Genomic DNA, 19,162 nt, shown 5'->3' with positions numbered 1-19,162 from the left:
ATGCGGAAGTTTTGTGCATTCCAAAAAATTAAATTATCACAAACAAGCTGAATATAGTCGTCTTGTGTAGCTTTCAGTGTATTCGTCGTCGCATTCCCTATGGAAGGCCTAGCATCCATTGATGACACCAGGCAGTGGTTAACCGACGGGTTTCCTGATATACAGCAACGAGAGGAGATTATACAGACGGTTAAGGCTATCTATACAGACGAGGGTGAACAAAACACCTTGTCGCAAATAACGCACTAAAATTGTTCTTGTCTTTTTAAAGAAAACTGTGAACACCAAATCTTTTCTTTTTGGATTGATCATCTTCAGTCGTAGACTTGCGCATAAGCTCCAGCATTGGCTTTCTCTTCACACATTCACTTTATGAGTGACTGCTCCAGCCGTAGACATCGCTGTGGGAGCGAGTAGCGTCATCCACAATCCATAGTTTTATTTTGATTCTATTTGAATACGGCATTAATGATGCTCTGCAGTTGTACAGCGAAATGCATATGCCCTAAATAAGGCTTTGATGATGCTCCATGCATTTTTAATCATAAAATACTGAATTAATACTTGATGGAAAATCACTGACCTGCTGCTTCTTAGTCAGGAGATTCCTCATCCTCAATGGAACTCAATAAATCCACAGTTTTAGTTTCTCTTAAATATGTGGTCCTGTTCAAGCAACTAGACTACTTTAACTGCTTTGCCATCGGTTGGCTTGGCGCATTGGGTTAGGGCGGTGGTAGTCATTATATTGACGTGGATTCCCACCTCTGCTATAGCTCTTTTTTCTTCTGTAATTACCAAACAAAGTAATAATTAATTCTCTGGCTGAATGCTGGAATGGACAGATAACGTAGCATCTCATTGGTTCGTGGTTTGATTGGACAGAAGTCCATGGATTGGATATTTGCATGTTAAAGTGCCTTCCACATAGGACACTCCCAACCAAAGTTGCCAGATAATTGAAACTTTGTAAAAAAAAGTGCATTGAGTATTTGCATGTATAGTTGTATACTCAACTTATTTTTATTGCTGGCCCAAAAATAAAAAGAACAGTAAAGTAAACACACGAATTTAGCACCAACAAAAGCAGAAGATGGTTAAACCAAATGGCCTAAACTTTGCATCGCTAAAACAATTTTTAGAAATTAGTATTTTTAATTGGCACTGCCATCAAACCTATTTGTTTAGAGTTAAGAACCTTGTTTAATTTCAAAAACACAGAAAATTGTTCCGAAAGCTAGCGCAAACCGCTACTACCTACTACCATAGCGAACTAGCAGCATCAGGCAAAAAAAAACCCATTTGTATCCACATTTGTGAAATAAACAACGATCATGCTGCTAAAGTCAAGACACCCCTTTGTGCCAGCTGCTGTTGAATTATTACATCCATTCAGCGATCATACCATCAGCACAGCACACTTCATGGAAGACACTTGGAATGCAGCGTGGTGCGCCACCGACACCAAACTACATGGTTTTATACCCCACCCGGTGGCGCGCCCCCCTGGTATGGACCTGCCTCGGCCGACTTGGGTCAAGCTCAACAGAATCCGAAAAAGAGCAATAGCAGTGGTGGGAATCGAACCCGCGTTAATGAAATGACTACTTTCTAGCCCTAACTCCTAAGCCAAACAGCTTAGCTGACAAAAAATCCATCACTTAATTTGCTTTCTATCATCTTCTTTTCGCCATTTTTTACGTCACTTAAACCGTAGCTTACGATTGGTTGGCGGTTTCATTCTAGTCAAGTTCAGCGGCAGAATTTCGACTTGTCAAAGTGGCTACCGGCTCTCCACCATCTGCCCTGAAATTTGATTTGATCTAGTCTCAAACGAAAGAAGAAGAAGATGCTGCTAAAAGCAAAACTCAATCTATTGCATAAAAATGCAATGTTGATTGGTTTGCAACTTTTTAGCGTTTAAGTTTACATCAATGATCATTTAAAAAAAAATTTTTTGACATTTACAGAATATATTCAATTGTGACCAAAAAGTTATTTAAAATTTTTATTCAACAACTTAAAACAGTGTAATGTATTTAAAACATTCGCAAAATGTTTACCGGTAACCAAGACAAAAATTACAAGTTATTTCAATTTAAACAACGGGCAACTTTGCTCCAAACACACGACACGGGACCAGAGAAATTCGGGAAAGTTAAAAAGTTTGAGCTGGGCATTGGGCAAACAAAACGAGCGAAGGACCGAAACACCGAAACAAGAAGCAGATTGTTGCTGTTCATAGAAATTAGGTGATTGATAGGTGTACCATGGGTATCAATTGCAGCGATTGATTTTTTGGCTTTTATAGACAAGTAGCAATGAAAGGTTATATGTTTCAATATTAAATACAATTAATGCTACTAAAAGTGCTCAATGCCAAGCAGAGCGAATTACATCAAATATAATTACTTTTCTCTGAAACCTCTACAGCTTGTTTCACCCTAAAAGGAGGATCATCAGAAGGTTCTTATTCAAATAGAATCTTTCAATAAAATGATAATAATAAAATGTTTCAATATTTGTGTGTATCAATGATTTTTTTACAGTTTGATTTGGTCAACGACTGTTATTAGCACTTAATGCAGCTTAGGTTGTGATGTGGAAGTCCATTTTGAACCCTAACTAGCGACTCAACAAGAGTATATCATGCGTGCAACTTACAAAATGATAATTGTGATTTGAACTAAAATGTTGTGAAGTTACAATTACATTACACAACAATAAAAAGTCTCAATTTCAATTACATGAAAATGTGATTGTTTACATTCAATTGCACTTGTATGCACTGCACTTGTATTCAACAACTGCAAATATTGGATACAAACTCTGTACTGTAATCGTAACCTGTCTTATATTCTGAATAAGCAATGCTACCGTACTTAAATCGGGATGAATTCAGAGACAAAGTGTTTAGAGGACGAGTTACCACAGTTTGCACCTTTAGCTTAGTCCAAAACAAATTGACAGCCTATGATGATGAAAAAATAAACCCTTGGTCCAGAAACTTTAATGGTGCCTACAGGTTCTTAACCCTCTTGTTAGTAGTCTACTATTTTGAAAGCACTTGCAAGGTTTTACTTTTATATCTCTTTGTGGAATTTATTGAAATTAGCATATTTATCCTGGTACTGGTAAAGTAATAAAACCATTGAGTCTTTAAATATTAACCATTGCAACATCAAATTGCAGCACACCGCAGAAGTTGTCAGGTTATGTTGGTTTTCAACCTCAAAGCAATAAGCCACCCATTTTTCTTCAACAAAATTGTGTCACTTAAAACCAACAAGCCTTGTCCTAATGTCCAGAACCATATCGAGTCGAGGTTGTGACAAATTGGTGGCAGGTGCCACTGCCGCGGCACCATAGACATCTTATTATAACTAGACCGCGCATCGTCACTTCTCTCGTTTACGATTTTTGAAGAAAGCAGGTTCAGACGTCAGCCATTATTAGTGTACCTATTCCGCGCGTTTGCCAATGCTTTTGTAGGGACCCGTAATGAATTTTCATTGTTTTGAATTCAATTCAATTTATTTTTCCTTGTCAGAATGCAAAACAAATGATATTGTGAAAAAGAAATACAGGAACAAAACCAACAAAAGGAAAAGGTGGCAAAACTATTATGGTTTAAGACGTGCATGAACGGATTTAATATTGCGGTATATGAATCGATAAATATACAGTAGTTAAGCACGGCCACCAAACCTGATACTTTAAAACAAGTAGAAGTAGATGAATTAATTAGTTAAGAATCAGTCGCCTCCTCGTTCCTGAAACAACTGGAGCGCCAATTCTTAAAGCAATGAGAACACGACTGAACACAACTTAACTTTCTACAAAATGTAATTCTCCTATAATATTTGCGTTTCTTAAAAAACTCAGTTGTTGTGAACAAATAATTGACAAAACAAATAGTTTTCTATGCAACAACACAACCGCAGCTTTTACCAGGATTCTGTTCAATAGAGATTGATGGCTTTCGATTTTCTCCGTTGTAGCAAAACGTTGCATTATGACGTAAATTCGTGTGATTTCATCAACAATAACTTTTAAAGAAATAGCTTCAGTTTCAAGTTGCTGTGAAATAACAACTAATAAATATCTCCGCAATTCACCTAGTATGACGAAATCTTTATATGATTTCACCTTTGCTGTTCTACAATCGCAAACATATTGTTAGAATTTGTTAATTTATGCTGCCAAAATGTGCGCAAAGATAACGTTATGTGCAAGGTGCCGCTTTGAACTGAGTTCACACACTTTACCTGTTCAACCCAGCTTCTTATCATTTAAAGATAGAAGTGGACTTTTTAAACCTTCTTTCAGTGTTGTATATATTTGTGAAGAAACTGAATTATGCATTAAACGGTTACTAACTACCACAGCTGGGAGATTACCTCTTCATCCAGGCATTGTGGAAGCTATTGCGGTAGCTGTGCTTGGAAATATAAACCATTCCAAGATATTTACTAATCTCACGGATCTTGTGTTTGAATGCACCGTTACCGATAATCACATTTTTACGCTAGTCAAAACTGTGTCCAAATGTTATTTAAAAATTAGGTTTTACCACATTGGTAAGGAAACCTGCAAGCAAATACAAGGCAAATTGGTTCGTAAAACGCTTAACAAAACAGTACTTTTCAAACACCAATAAACTACTTCCTTTCGACATCACATCAGTATTGGTGAATATTTAATTTGTTTTGATTTTGTTGAGCTATAGGCCTACGTTATAGCCGCTATAATATAGCGTATCATTTGCTTAGGTTTGATGTAATACACTGTTTGTTGCTGTTTTTACAATAGGCTAATCATCAGCTCAGCTGTAACGCCAAATTGAATACGGTAAGAGTTCTGCTGAACTGCTGGAAATGATGCATTCAGTGTATCGTATACGTGCTCTCGCATCGCAGTGTTTTTGCTTTATATTATAGACTGTATGTATAATTCTGTGCAATTTAACACATGCTTTTATTCATTTCATAGATGAATAAAACCTCTATTACACCAAAGTTCTAAATTATAGTTAACAAGTTAGTTTTCTGCAGAAGCGCAACCAGCTCAGAAATGTTATCGTTAACAGCGCAGCTTTCACGCGAGTTTGAGACACTAACAATGGCCGCCGCCTTTTTTCAATTTCTTCAATCGAAATACGAGAAGCGCAGTCTAGTTATAATAAGATGTCTGTGCGCGGCACCTGCCACTGTTTTTGTGGCAGGTGCCACCGATTTTGTGGCAGGTGCCACCGATTTTGTGGCAGGTGCCACCGATTTTGGTGGCAGGTGCCACTGCTTTTGTGGCAGGTGCCACCGATTTTGGTGGCAGGTGCCACTGTTTTTGTGGCAGGTGCCACCGATTTCGTGGCAGGTGCCACCGATTTTGTGGCAGGTGCCACCGATTTTGGTGGCAGGTGCCACTGCTTTTGAGGCAGGTGCCACCATAGACATCTTATTATAACTAGACCGCGCATCGTCACTTCTCTCGTTTACGGTTTTTGAAGAAAGCAGGTTCAGACGTCAGCCATTATTAGTGTACCTATTCCGCGCGTTTGCCAATGCTTTTGTAGGGACCCGTAATGAATTTTCATTGTTTTTAATTCAATTCAATTTATTTTTCCTTGTCAGAATGCAAAATAAATGATATTGTGAAAAAGAAATACAGGAACAAAACCAACAAAAGGAAAAGGTGGCAAAACTATAATGGTTTAAGACGTGCATGAAAGGATCTAATATTGCGGTATATGAATCGATAAATATACAGTATAGTTAAGCACGGCCACCAAACCTGATACTTTAAAACAAGTAGAAGTAGATGAATTAATTAGTTAAGAATCAGTCGCCTCCTCGTTCCTGAAACAACTGGAGCGCCAATTCAGCAATGAGAACACGACTGAACACAACTTAACTTTTTACAAAATGTAATTCTCCTATAATATTTGCGTTTCTTAAAAAACTCAGTTGTTGTGAACAAATAATTGACAAAACAAATAGTTTTCTATGCAACAACACAACCGCAGCTTTTTACCAGGATTCTGTTCAATAGAGATTGATGGCTTTCGATTTTCTCCGTTGTAGCAAAACGTTGCATTATGACGTAAATTCGTGTGATTTCATCAACAATAACTTTTAAAGAAATAGCTTCAGTTTCAAGTTGCTGTGAGATAACAACTAATAAATATCTCCGCAATTCACCTAGTATGACGAAATCTTTATATGATTTCACCTTTGCTGTTCTACAATCGCAAACATATTGTTGGAATTTGTTAATTTTAAATTACCGTACGTAATTGCTTGCTTTTTCTTTTATTTTGAAAGTGCTTTATATACCTCCGCACAAACAAGTTTTACATATAATATAGTAGGCTAGGCCTATAGTATAGTATGACAATTGCGAAGAGAACATTTCCGCGTTCATTTCACAGGTATGGAAATATTGTGATACTTTTAGCGAGCTATGAGAAAATAGAAAATACTAGTATTGTGACGATAACACTGGTTGGTTGGTTTTGAATTTTTATCCTCGGACTGACACTGACTAATTTCTTTTCCTTCTAGGCGGATATTTTTGTAATTTTTTTGTTATATTTTGGACAAAAATTGTGGCGCTTTTCTTATAAAAAAACAAAACAAATGTGAAATCGGGCTTTCAATATATAGCCTAGCTACTACATTAGCCTATAACGTATCATGCTATTTTACGTTGCTTAGATTTCCAACCAATGAAGAACGAAGAAAATTATGGATTGCAAACGTCAAGCGTGCCAATTGGACACCTTCTAAACACACATTTATTTGTTCTGATCATTTCAAGGAAGAGTTCACGTATCGCTGTGGTGAGCGAGTGACTTTACGAGACAACGCTGTCCCCACTCGTTTTAAGGCATTTCCAAAGCATTTGAACAAGGTAATCATTTGAAAAACATACGAAAAGTTAACTGCCGCATGGGCTTAAATAAAAACACGACTAGCCTATTATTATTATGATTATGCGCACTGTTGGCCAATGATAGGCTATTTTTGAATTTAGTTCCAGTTTTCAAACAGCCTATAGCCTACCTTGTAGCTTATTTTGTATCTGCTTAATGAAGACAGACGCTTAGGCCTATGTGCATTGCGACTTGTAGGCTATGCAAGACGCATAAACATAACTCCAAATAAATAAAATTATTTGTAGAGTGACATATTGTGAATTTTAATTGGGTATATACTATAGGCTACTATGAGATCGCATAAGCTCTGTCGAGTAGAGGGGTTCAAGCAGACATAATCCTAATCTGCCACCATTGAAACATGGAACATTGGTGGGCCGAGTAGTTAAAATATCAGACTTGTCTGGCTGTAGACACCAGGAGGTCTAGGTTCGAAACCTGAGTCTGTCTGATGTGCTCTAAGAAGAGCGAAACCGGTCACGGAATCCTTGTTCACTTGAAATAATGTGATTTGAAAACTGGGATGCTTAGACATGATAATATTTTCATAAAAAATTACGATTGGTATGCTTGTAAATTTTATGCTTATAAAATTAAAACGATGTAACTTCAAAACTTTTTTTGAAAAATGAGACTTGGTTTTAATAAACGTTATGCTTATACAACTTTAAAATCAATGCAAGCTACTGTGCAATTTAATACATGCTTTTATTCATTTCATAGATGACTAAAACCTCTATTACACCAAAGTTCTAAATTATAGTTAACAAGTTAGTTTTCTGCAGAAGCGCAACCAGCTCAGAAATGTTATAGTTAACAGCGCAGCTTTCACGCGAGTTTGAGACACTAACAATGGCCGCCGCCTTTTTTCAATTTCTTCAATCGAAATACGAGAAGCGCAGTCTAGTTATAATAAGATGTCTGTGGGTGCCACCGATTTTGGTGGCAGGTGCCACTGTTTTAGTGGCAAGTGTCACCGATTTTGGTGGCAGGTGTCACCGATTTTGGTGGCAGGTGTCCTCGATTTTGTGGCAGATGTCACCGATTTTGGTGGCAGGTGTCACCGATTTTGTTACGGGTGTCACCCAAATTCGTGACATGTGTCGCCTAAGTTTGTGACAGGTGTCACCCATAGTTGTGACAGGTGTCATCCAAGTTTATAACAGTTGTTTTAATTGTACCGATAGCCTACTTCCACGAATTAGTGAGCTTTTGGCTTAGATAGGAGTAACAATTAAGTTAGTACTGCAGAATACCATAAACAGATAGGCCTAAGTATAATGCACTGGTGCTTTGTTTTTTGAATAATGTTTAATCATATTAAATTGTTGTCTATCATCTGTTTACAGTGAGCTTTGTATTAAAGCAGTCGACCATCCTATAGGCTACCTGTGCAGTGGAGCATTGGATTGGCGTCATTGATTGAACATTGTTAAAGCAAATGTTTTCTGGTTGCCTGTGTCGATGAGTAGTAGCCTACTTATTTAGGCTTACTCTTGCAGTGACAGCCTGGTAGAACTTCTCTTCTATTTCAGATGCGAACAAACAGGTTGTGGACTGCCGAACTTTTTTGGTCAATTACGACCAAAACCTCGGTCATGTCACAAAAGACGCCTCCATTCTTACAGGCCTAGGCATGTCCATCACAATTCATTTCAAATAAGAATATTTCGCTTTGTTTTGGCTGACTTAGATAAGCGCATGTATGTTTCATAGCCTATGTAAGCTATAGCTTCCACTAATTGAATACAGTAAAAGTATTCTAACAGCAGGCTATGTTATGTTTTCGTTCATTCAAGTGAATGTGGAGCTGTACCGAAATAAGCTTGATTGAATGATTGCTCATATTCAATTAGAACATGAGAATGTAACGGGAGAGGTGATAATCTTATGTTAGGGATGGTAGAAGTAGGGGATTGTTCACTCAAAAAGAAGGTGGACAACTGGAGGGTTATAGTCCTATGAAAAATTTTGGTGCAAATACAGCTTGAGGTCTACCGCCATATGTCGCATACCAAGGTGCAGCTTATGTGACCTGGCTGCGTGTGTTTTGCCAAAATGTATGCATGAAAATACGTCATATCATGTTTGTTGAATATTATTCTAGTCATAATAATGCAGCGATAGATTTCACGCTACAGTGGTCACAACAGTTAGCCTCACACTGCTGTAGTAAGGTTCTGCCAATGTTCTACCACCCAAAATATAGCATTTCATTTGATAAAAATGAATTTATGTAAAATCAAAGAAAACTTTTGGCAGTTTTGCCAATTTTTAAATTTCGCAGTGACTCTCCAGTTGTCCATATTGCAAGAAAAATTAGTAAAGCAAGTCGTCCCGATCTTTCACTGTCCCTATCTTATGTAAAGGCATCGGCCTATTTGAAACAAAGTTTAACCTAGATCGAGTTAACGCAGCTATAGTATAGGCCTACTAGCTTACAGCGAACTTCAAACACGTTTAATCCCTTTCATCATAGCCGTAGAATTAGGCTAAACATAGAATAAAACAATTTATCATAGAAGAATATTTATTTCATTTATTATTTATTTGCGTCAGACAAAGCTGTCCATATCCAAAACAAAACAACGAAATAATACACAAACTGCAAATGCACAAAGGGCACAGAGAGCCACTATGGATGCCGCCGGTTTAAAAGCTCACTAAATAGGCTATCTACTGTTATAAATTTACATACAATGAGCGTTGGAAGAATTGAAAGTATTCAGAACGATAAAAACAATCAGATGACATCGTGTCTGATATAAAGCGATTTGAGGAGTGTATGCAACGGTTAATAAACGAAAATATGTTTTTCCTCAATGAAGCATCAAACGTTGCTACATTATTCATTACTTTAATGTTCATGGGCACTGACATAACGAGGCAAATTGTGCAATATTCTGAAAGAGTCATTGTAAGCAACAAGCAATCGTTTCATACTTATTATAGAAGAATATAGAATATATTATATTATAGAAGATCTAAACTTGTTCCACAACTGGGATGAGTAAAAGGACATACAATAAGATTTAAATAAGTTACAATGTTTTTTACAGCGGGTGAGCATTTCGAAAAATGAGATTTTGCATTATTTGCAGCACAGTACTGAGAGCGTACTTGCCTTGAAATATCATTTTCATCTGAGAGAGAACACTCAATAAATACACCGAGGTATTTTACAGAGTCTGTGAACACAATTTTAGATTTACCTAGATGTAGCAAATGAGCACGTGAAAGATAAAAATTTTTTGGGGAGAATAACATACCAAATGACTTTTTAGAATTGAAAGTAATTTCATGTTCAACAGCATACTTGTGGCAAACATCTAACAAATTTTGTAAGCCACACAAACTAGGCGAGATGCAGCAAATGTCATCAGCAAACATAACATGCTATGATCTAGACAAGAGTTGCCAACATAGCAACCAACTTTTGTTTTATTGAGCTCATAAGAAAGCTAATCAATATAATATACGGCAAAAAGATAGAGGCTTAACACCCCACCTTGTCTGACTCTGTTGGACACAGTAGGGGAAGGTCGGGGCCTATGATCCCCCTTTTTGATTTAGTCTCATAACTCTTTTATTTCTGAATATTTTTACCTCATATTTCATGTTAGCATAACTTGTGATATAACCTGTTGAATCACCAAAGAAAAAATTCATATCTTGTCAGATTTTTAATGTGGAGCAAAAAATGTAAATTTGTTGAAGTGGCTCATAGGATCCAACGCGTGGGGTCCTATGAGCCACCAGTACAATCAAAAGAATAAACGTATTTACATGAATACATCGATGAATACATTTACATGAATACACAACAACACATTTGCAAGATAATGGGACGGGATAAGTTGAAAATAGAGGCTTAAGTGATCATGAAACTGGAAGATTTCCATAATTTTTAAATAAAAAGATAGTAATTTCTAATAATCACATTAGGCCTACATTTTTTTATAAGTGACAGATCATATAGGCCTAGAAGGCTAGAAAATATGAAACAAGTTAAGCATGCCACAACCGTGCCATCATTTTTATGATCACAAGCTTACAAAATCGATCCATCGAATAGCCTATAGGCTACTAACAGGCTATTCACACAAGATCAAAAGCAGAAAAGTCAATCACAACTTTTCTAATTCCCTTCACTCTTTTTGTTGACCTAGTAGTGACGGGCGAAGAAAGAACTATGACCACAGTCTCTGCTATGACTACAGAGGAAACTGGAACAGCGATTTACCACGATGAGTTTTTTTAGCAGTTTTTCGAGGCATTATGGTCAGTTTTGTGAACTAATTTTTGAAATTGCTTATGTACAGATATAGCCTACATTTGTATCTTAAACTGTTAAACAAAAATTGAAAAGTACACATAAACAATTTACTATAATCTTAACTAGCTTAAATATAAAAAATAAATAAACAACTTTCTAACAATAAACTAATTGTGATCTGAATTTCAACCAAGTAAGATCCTATGAGCCGGCCTCATAGGATCAGCACACAAGGTGGCTCATAGGTGCCGACTCTCCATATTAACAAATTCACATGTATTGACTCTAAACTATTAACTTTAATACTGCACTTCTTTCATTATTCCTTTAAGAAGGACACTACTTGTCACCAAATTAAACCATTTGAATATCTGTTGAAAAACTAGGAAGTTATAGTAAAATTTCCGAACCCCTCAAAATTTACTTTTTCAACATAAAAATAAAGAAACCCTGCTTTCGCTTCGAATTCTCACAGGAGATTGTCCTGGCAATTGTGGGAAATGCATTCAAGCATGAAGAAAAGATCTCGACTGAAACGGAGTGGCAAAACTTTTTATATAAAAAAATAGAGGGGTGGATCATAGGACCCAATATGCTCATAGGCCCCGACCTTCCCCTACATGATTGGGATTGACCTCCCCACATCACTTGCATGGTTTGTTTACTATAACAGTATTCCCATTAGGGAACGTTCAAATATTACGTAACGCCTTCGAGGGGGAAGGGGGGGGGGGGGGGTTTATGCAAAGCGTTACGTTAGCGTCACATCGGGGGGGTTCAAGCAAAACGTTACGTAACGCTTTGGAGTACAAAATAGTAGTTTTTTGTGCTGAATTCGTAGTGAAAAAGCGTTACATGGGGGAGGGGGGGATTGAAAAAAGCGTTACGTTGGCGTTACATGGGGGAGGGGGGTCAAAAATTCGGAAAAAAAGCGTTACGTAATATTTGGATGTTCCCTTAGCGAACAAAATACATAAGCACGTTATGTGTGATAAGCGTTTCAAACAATAAATGATGATTGACTTTGTCGAAGGCTTTTGAAGCATCCAAAAAGACAGAATATACAGGAGTGTCATGACTGATATGAGAAGATACTGCTTGTTTTAATGAAAAAACACTCATGTCAGTACTATGACCAGACTTAAACCCAAATTGATTGTCACTGGTATTCAAGAAAGGCAATAGATGATTCAAAATAAAACGTTCAAACAGTTTTGCATAAACCATTTTGGTGGTGCAAACAAAATTTTGTCAATGCAAATATATTTATGAAAACGTAGTAGGCCTAATTTACAATTTGACCAAATAACTGGACAATTATCCTTTCAACGGCCCTACATACATCAGACTGTTATGCCCTTAAAAAATTTTGTTAGCCTTCACCTTCAGGCTTAGCTCATGATGTACTGGATTGAAAATCATATTGCTAATTATAAATTTCGTCACTACCAAGATAATGTGTTAGTCCGAAAATAAATACTTAACTTCTTTAGCCTATGTAGTACCGTATGTAGGCTATTGGTTTATTTGTATTTTATTTCATGTTAAGCCAGAAGGTTCACATCAGGCTACTACGGTACGCTAAAAGAAACACAATATCTTATTAAACACGACATCGACTCCAAAATTATAAAGCAGCGATTCCCAACCTTTTCACACCGGGGACCTGTAAAAATTACATAAAAATTTGGGACCTTCATCAAACGATCGTAGAGAATAGAACAATCCTATTTGCAATCTTTTGAGGACCAAAGTTGTCTTTGCATACCGTAATGCAAGATTTCCGCATAGAGCATGAATTTAAGATAAAAATTAAAACAAAACGTTAAATCAAAACATTTCAAACAAAAATGTCAATCCATGAAAACACACACAAAATCAATATATTCGGCTACTAGGAAATTTATTGCCGTTTCGCTGTTGCCGTTATCTGAGGAAATAAGGAATTGGAAATAATTGCCTCTACCCAGGGATCAATTTCGAGTAATGGGTAGTACCAAATTTAAGTCATAAGTAAAGTAGACAACCGGAAACAGACATTGTCGTCGGCTGCAGCGTGGGTCAGGTGTACGTCCGCGTCGGAAGGCGTACACCGATGCATAGCGCTCAAGTCCGCTTTCCCGCAATGCAGGATAAAGATAACAAACAAACAAAGATTCTTTCGAAGGCCTAGAACCGTTGGAAGTAGAGTGAACAACAATTCAGTCTTTGACTCCATGTTTGATGAATTTCACTTTGATAGTCCATTAGGCTTCAACACATCAACAATGATGAGGGCACTAAAGTTTTGAAAAGAACCGGATTTGCAGAAAAGCTGTACAAGTAGCTTCATCTTCGCCATGGGTCTGTTTAGATGTTGGTTAATCTGTGATGGGCAATAAACATCGATGAAAATGAAGGCTGCATGCCAGGGCTGAGGCGCGTTCTGATATAAAGCGCGCCTCTTTCCAGAAACTAACTGTTCTAATGTAGGGTAGTAGGCCTATTTTCACTGCAAGTCTGCAATGAAAGTTCGGCAATCTGTAGTGCAAAACAATATCAAGCCCAATACCATCTGTATGGAATGGGCTACATTTAACCAATAAGTTTATATACTATAGTAATGTAGGCTACAGCAAAGACTACGTATGTGATAAACACGCAAAATAGTTGCCAATAGTGTACCATCGTCAGTCGCCACGGATGTTTCCTAGAGTATAACAAACCAATTTCTCTTGCATCTCAAAAGAAAATGTTGTTTCAAGAAATGGATTTTTGACATATTTTTGTTTAGTAGCATCACCTTATGGGCTGTCGAAAATATAAAAATTTAGAAGTATGATTGTGTTGTTTAAGCAAGCTGGATTCTTACCTTGATCACAAAAATGCCACAATTGTTGGCGTCGTATTGTTTCGGATGAAACAATTCCCCTGGTACCCAGCACACCTCTCTCAACGCCATGTCCGTTTTGCTCACTAGTGTGGTAAAGAATATTCTAAAGCAAACACTGTGTAGCCTAAAACACAGAAATGGCAACCAGGCTTTGCTTAAACAAGTACTAGGGGCGTGAGACCAGAGGGGGGTACCCAAAAAATAGTATATCCAATTTTATTTTGATAAATATACTAAATCTAGGCTGTATACCAAATTTTAGGTCAAAATATTGAAAAACCATTCATTAGGGGCAAAAATGTGATTTTTGACCCCAGTGAGGGAATTTTTTTTTATAAAAATTAATTTTGGATATAAAATCTGACACAGTTGAGAGAATCAGTTGATTTAAAAGTGTATTCCTACTCATTTTTCAGCAATGAATCCATTTTTGGTGGTTAAAATCATCTATCTCATGTAGAAAGTGGCCAAAACTTGATTTTTCTTCCAAAAATACTGAAAAAATACCTCTCGAAAAATAAATCATTGTAAAAATCTTCTTGCTGTGCCCCTCACATCCCAATTCCAGTATTTTAAGCCCTCTTGTGAGATGGTCAGAATAAATCCAAACATTTTGGTGCAAGAAAAAGTGAAAAAGCTCTTGAAATGGCCAAATGGTACCATTTTTAGTACTAGCAAAAAAAATGGTACCATTTTTACTGCAGGCAAAAGTTTCAAGAAAATTACCAAAATTATTTACCATTCTCATTTATTTTGACAGATTGTTAATATTCTAAGTTTTTGAGTAGTATGGCTCCTACATCTACTGATTATGTATTTTGTTTCAATGATAAGCTGCCACTGAAGTATGAAATTGTGTTTGGAGTTATAGACAAATCCAAGAATGGGCCTCCATCTGGGCCGCAAGAAACCAAACTACGGAAGGAATTTATGATATGTATGACCAAGTCCTTATCGGATATTTGGAAGAAGGCATTTGGAGATGGTGACTTACTTCTGCCCTATGCACTGGTTAGAAGAGAGCTTGTTAGCCTCTTGACAGACTTTCATAATTCAGTAACTTTCTTACAAGTTGCGCGTGATTGCTGTAGAAAAACCGTACTCCCATCGATTCTTAGCAAAGAATTCACCTTTGTTACGCTGATTCGATGTCATCGTTCGTTGAAGCAACGTAAAAATCAAAAGTTTTCCTGCTTGAATGGAAGCTAATGATATCATACAGTATTTTCATTTTCTAGATGCGCGCTAGAATGCGCGGGAAATTATATTCTTGCAACAATTGTTCGTGCTATGACGATTTGTATTGCTAGTTCCTGTGTTATTTCTCGGCGGACAAATATGACCGACCTAGATGGTACTTTCCGCGGACATCACATGCTGTGACGGCGGACATGACCGCCGTGAATTTCGAGGCCTGCATTCACCATCAATATTGTTTCTTTGAGTAGTACTGTATCATAAAACAGAGTTGAAAAGATTGAAAGATTTGAACAAACACTTGAACATCTCTGTTGTATGATACTACTCAAAGAAACAATATTGATGGTGAATGCAGGCCTCGAAATTCACGGCGGACACGGCGGTCATGTCCGCCAAGAAATAACACAGGAACTAGCAATACAAATCGTCATTGCATAGCACAAACAATTGTTGCAAGAATATAATTTCCCGCGCATTCTAGCGCCCATCTAGAAAATGAAAATACTGTATGATATCATTAGCTTCCATTCAAGCAGGAAAACTTTTGATTTTTACGTTGCTTCAACGATCGATGACATCGAATCAGTGTAACAAAGGTGAAGTCTTCGCTAAGAATCGATGGGAGTACGGTTTTTCTACAGCAATCACGCGCAACTTGTAAGAAAGTTACTGAATTATGAAAGTCTGTCAAGAGGCTAACAAGCTCTCTTCTAACCAGTGCATAGGGCAGAAGGAAGTCACCATCTTCAAATGCCTTCTTCCAAATATCCAATAAGGACTTGGTCATACATATCATAACTTCCTTCCGTAGTTTGGTTTCTTGCGGCCCAGATGGAGGCCCATTCTTGGATTTGTCAATAACTCCAAACACAATTTCATACTTCAGTGGCAGCTTATCATTGAAACAAAATACATAATCAGTAGATGTAGGAGCCATACTACTCAAAAATTTAGAATATTAACAATCTGTCAAAATAAATGAGAATGGTAAATCATTTTGGTAATTTTCTCAAAACTTTTGCCTGCAGTAAAAATGGTACCATTTTTTTCGCTAGTACTAAAAATGGTACCATTTGACCATTTCAAGAGCTTTTTCACTTTTTCTTGCACCAAAATGTTTGGATTTATTCTGACCATCTCACAAGAGGGCTTAAAATACTGGAATTGGGATGTGGGGGGCACAGCAAGAAGATTTTTACAATGATTCATTTGTCGAGGGGTATTTTTTCAGTATTTTTGGAAGAAAAATCAAGTTTTGGCCACTTTCTACATGAGATAGATGATTTTAACCACCAAAAATGGATTCATTGCTGAAAAATGAGTAGGAATACACTTTTAAATCAACTGATTCTCTCAACTGTGTCAGATTTTATAACCAAAATTAATTTTTATGAAAAAATTCACTCGCTGGGGTCAAAAATCACATTTTTGCCCCTAATGAATGGTTTTTCAATATTTTGACCTAAAATTTGGTATACAGCCTAGATTTAGTATATCTATCAAAATAAAATTGGATATACTATTTTTTGGGTACCCCCCCCCCTCTGGTCTCACGCCCTACATGTACCATAATCCGCGAAAACATTACACATGAACATATACACATTGCAATGCAAAACAATGTGAGTTATGCGAAGCTAAACTTTTTTAAAATCATAGCCTACTCTCACTTTAAACTGTCACATGCTTTAGAACTTCCTTCTTTTGTCGTCCCATATGGTTCAACCAGATAAACCATGGAAGAAGGTATGTGAACATACTGTGAACAAAATTAGTTGCATTGGACACACACGATGAAGAGAGAGGAACAGCCTTTTTAGGCCTACAAGTTAAGTTTACCTGGTCAAGTTGCAATCTGCAAATGTGATGATAACATAGCAAAGTTTTTCTATTGCAGTACAAAATAACACTTATATATAGGCTATCTGAAACATTGGGCATGCGCAATTGCGCATGGGCAAAGTTACATTATACCACCGCAAAGCAAAGTCATACGGTAAGAACAGAGTAGCCTACACAAGTATACATACCAGTAGATTCCAATGGGTACCACTTTTGTTGTAAGCTCCCATGAATACTTCTATCCTGCTAAAATTTACCTGAAACAAAGTGAATGCATCAGACAGGCAAAAATTTGACTCTTGTCAAGTTTGGCAGAGACATTGTACAAGAAACCTACACCACCACCACGCTTTCCTTGAGATCTGGAAACATGCAAAATGTCATAACCTTTAGCAGTGATGTTACTTAACACATGACCATCAATTGAACTTCCTAACCAAGTTTCAGTCAGGGCACAGCGGCACACACATCAATTTTAGAGTCAAAAATAAAGTCAGTTAAGGACAGTGATTTATTATTGATTGATCTTATATTTAAACATCCAATAATTAAGGGGGAGTGAAATTTACTAGAAGTGGGAAAACGTTGGACTGGAATTAGATTAGTTAAGTTCAAGTCACTTTGTTTTCGATGAGAAGTTATAGGCCTACCAGATGACTTTGTGCATACAACTGAAATTGGTCTTCTGAAACACTTTCCTGCTTTCTTTCCTCTCCTGGTTGGCTTAATCCTGTTGATTTTCAAATTTAATAACTCATTCCAAGCTGTTTTCTCTAAATTGTACTTTCCACTTGATAGATTTTTTACTTGTAACAAACTGCATCCTGAATAAGTATACCGCTGCTTTCTTGATTTTAATTTTCCATGCTCAAGGTCTGCTGCAGCCATAAGATAGCGCAAAAACAGAAACCAAAAGTTAAGTCCAAGAAATCCATAGGATTTTTCAGAGCAGCTTCATAAACTTTAACATTTTAAACCACACTACATTACATTATTTAATTCCTTAAACCTTATTCAAATAGAATGATGTGGACAAAGGCATGCTCTTCAGCATCTGAAAATGCTGTTGGTCTTCCAACATCTGTATATGACGTTTATCACGCTTGTCGCTTATGTTTGATAGGTCGCATTGGGATTCCACACTCCTCTGCAGCTTTTCTTAGAGACAGACCAGAGTCTACTGCCTTCTGTAAATTCTCTTCATCATAGTCCTTGTAGCTCCTCCTTGATCCAAGTGATCTTTTATGCTTTCTAGGTATTGTCAGTCTAAGATAAATAATATTTTTGTTAGTAACTGTGTAATAAAATACACTGTGCAAAGTAACCCCATAAACATTTAATTATGACTTATGAATGTAAAACATATATTTTTGCCAGAAATATATTACCAGCCTACTCCAAAAGCTATATTTATGCTAACAATAGGGTAAACTAACATTATATGCAAAATCAATAACAAACTCATATTTCTTATCTTTGTGCTTCACGGAAGTTTTTCAATGTGCAGAGTTTTGTCGAAATAGTATTATTTAATATTTTATATACAGTTACTGCTAATATTCTATGGGGAAGAGAATTACTGTCAAAAACTGAAAGAAAGAAGTGACCGATTAATATGGAATAATTCATTTGACTTTATTTTATCTATAACATAGAAAAATCCAACATACCAAAAACGGTGTATTGAGTAAACTGCCACGGATAGTTAGCTAACTGCCACGGATACCAGTACAGTACTAGTTAATTAACTGCCACGGATAGTTAGTTGACTACGGTACTGCAGATGTGAACTTGACGGAGCAATGTATCAATCCTGACATAAATATATGTTGCCTTAGTTAACTGCCGCATATATAAGTTTCCTGTTATTGATTTATTGAGTAAACTGCCACGGATAGTTAGCTAACTGCCACGGATAGTTAGCTAACTGCCACGGATAGCTAATTAACTGCTGTAGATGTGAACTTGACGGAGCAATGTATTAAGGTATCAATCCTGACATAGATGTATGTTGCCTTAGTTAACTACCGCATATATA

General features: G+C 36.8%; 1 protein-coding gene across 3 annotated transcripts; it reads right to left on the bottom strand.

Moving 5' to 3' along the window:
• Window positions 1–9,461: 9,461 nt before the first annotated feature.
• Window positions 9,462–18,899, bottom strand: LOC145778707 (uncharacterized). 3 transcript variants are annotated; one of them, XM_082590260.1, is made up of 6 exons: window positions 18,795–18,899; window positions 18,134–18,390; window positions 17,313–17,381; window positions 16,953–17,041; window positions 14,062–14,206; window positions 9,462–13,575 (listed from the first exon to the last, which is right to left on the bottom strand). In XM_082590260.1, exons 2-6 carry the CDS (start codon window positions 18,203–18,205, stop codon window positions 13,441–13,443), a joined length of 510 nt encoding a protein of 169 aa, XP_082446386.1. In that variant the 5' UTR covers window positions 18,206–18,390; window positions 18,795–18,899; the 3' UTR covers window positions 9,462–13,440. The 3 variants fall into 3 exon arrangements, with proteins under 3 accessions (XP_082446386.1, XP_082446387.1, XP_082446388.1); XM_082590261.1 differs by having other exon boundaries at window positions 14,062–14,185; XM_082590262.1 differs by having other exon boundaries at window positions 13,438–13,575; window positions 14,062–14,165.
• Between the last annotated feature and the right edge of the window lie 263 nt (window positions 18,900–19,162).

Source organism: Aplidium turbinatum, chromosome 10 (genome assembly GCF_918807975.1).
Source record: "Aplidium turbinatum chromosome 10, kaAplTurb1.1, whole genome shotgun sequence".
Taxonomy (NCBI): Eukaryota; Metazoa; Chordata; class Ascidiacea; order Aplousobranchia; family Polyclinidae; genus Aplidium; species Aplidium turbinatum.
This window is presented reverse-complemented; position numbering and strand designations above follow the sequence as displayed.

Coding starts and splice junctions, on each gene's coding strand:
- LOC145778707 (XM_082590260.1), bottom strand. CDS start 18,205: ATGTTGGAAGACCAACAGCATTTTCAGATGCTGAAGAGCATGCCTTTG. Junction 17,042..17,312: donor GTACCCATTGGAATCTACTG/GTATGTATACTT, acceptor TTTTGTTCACAG/TATGTTCACATACCTTCTTC. Junction 14,207..16,952: donor AAAGCATGTGACAGTTTAAA/GTGAGAGTAGGC, acceptor TCTGTGTTTTAG/GCTACACAGTGTTTGCTTTA.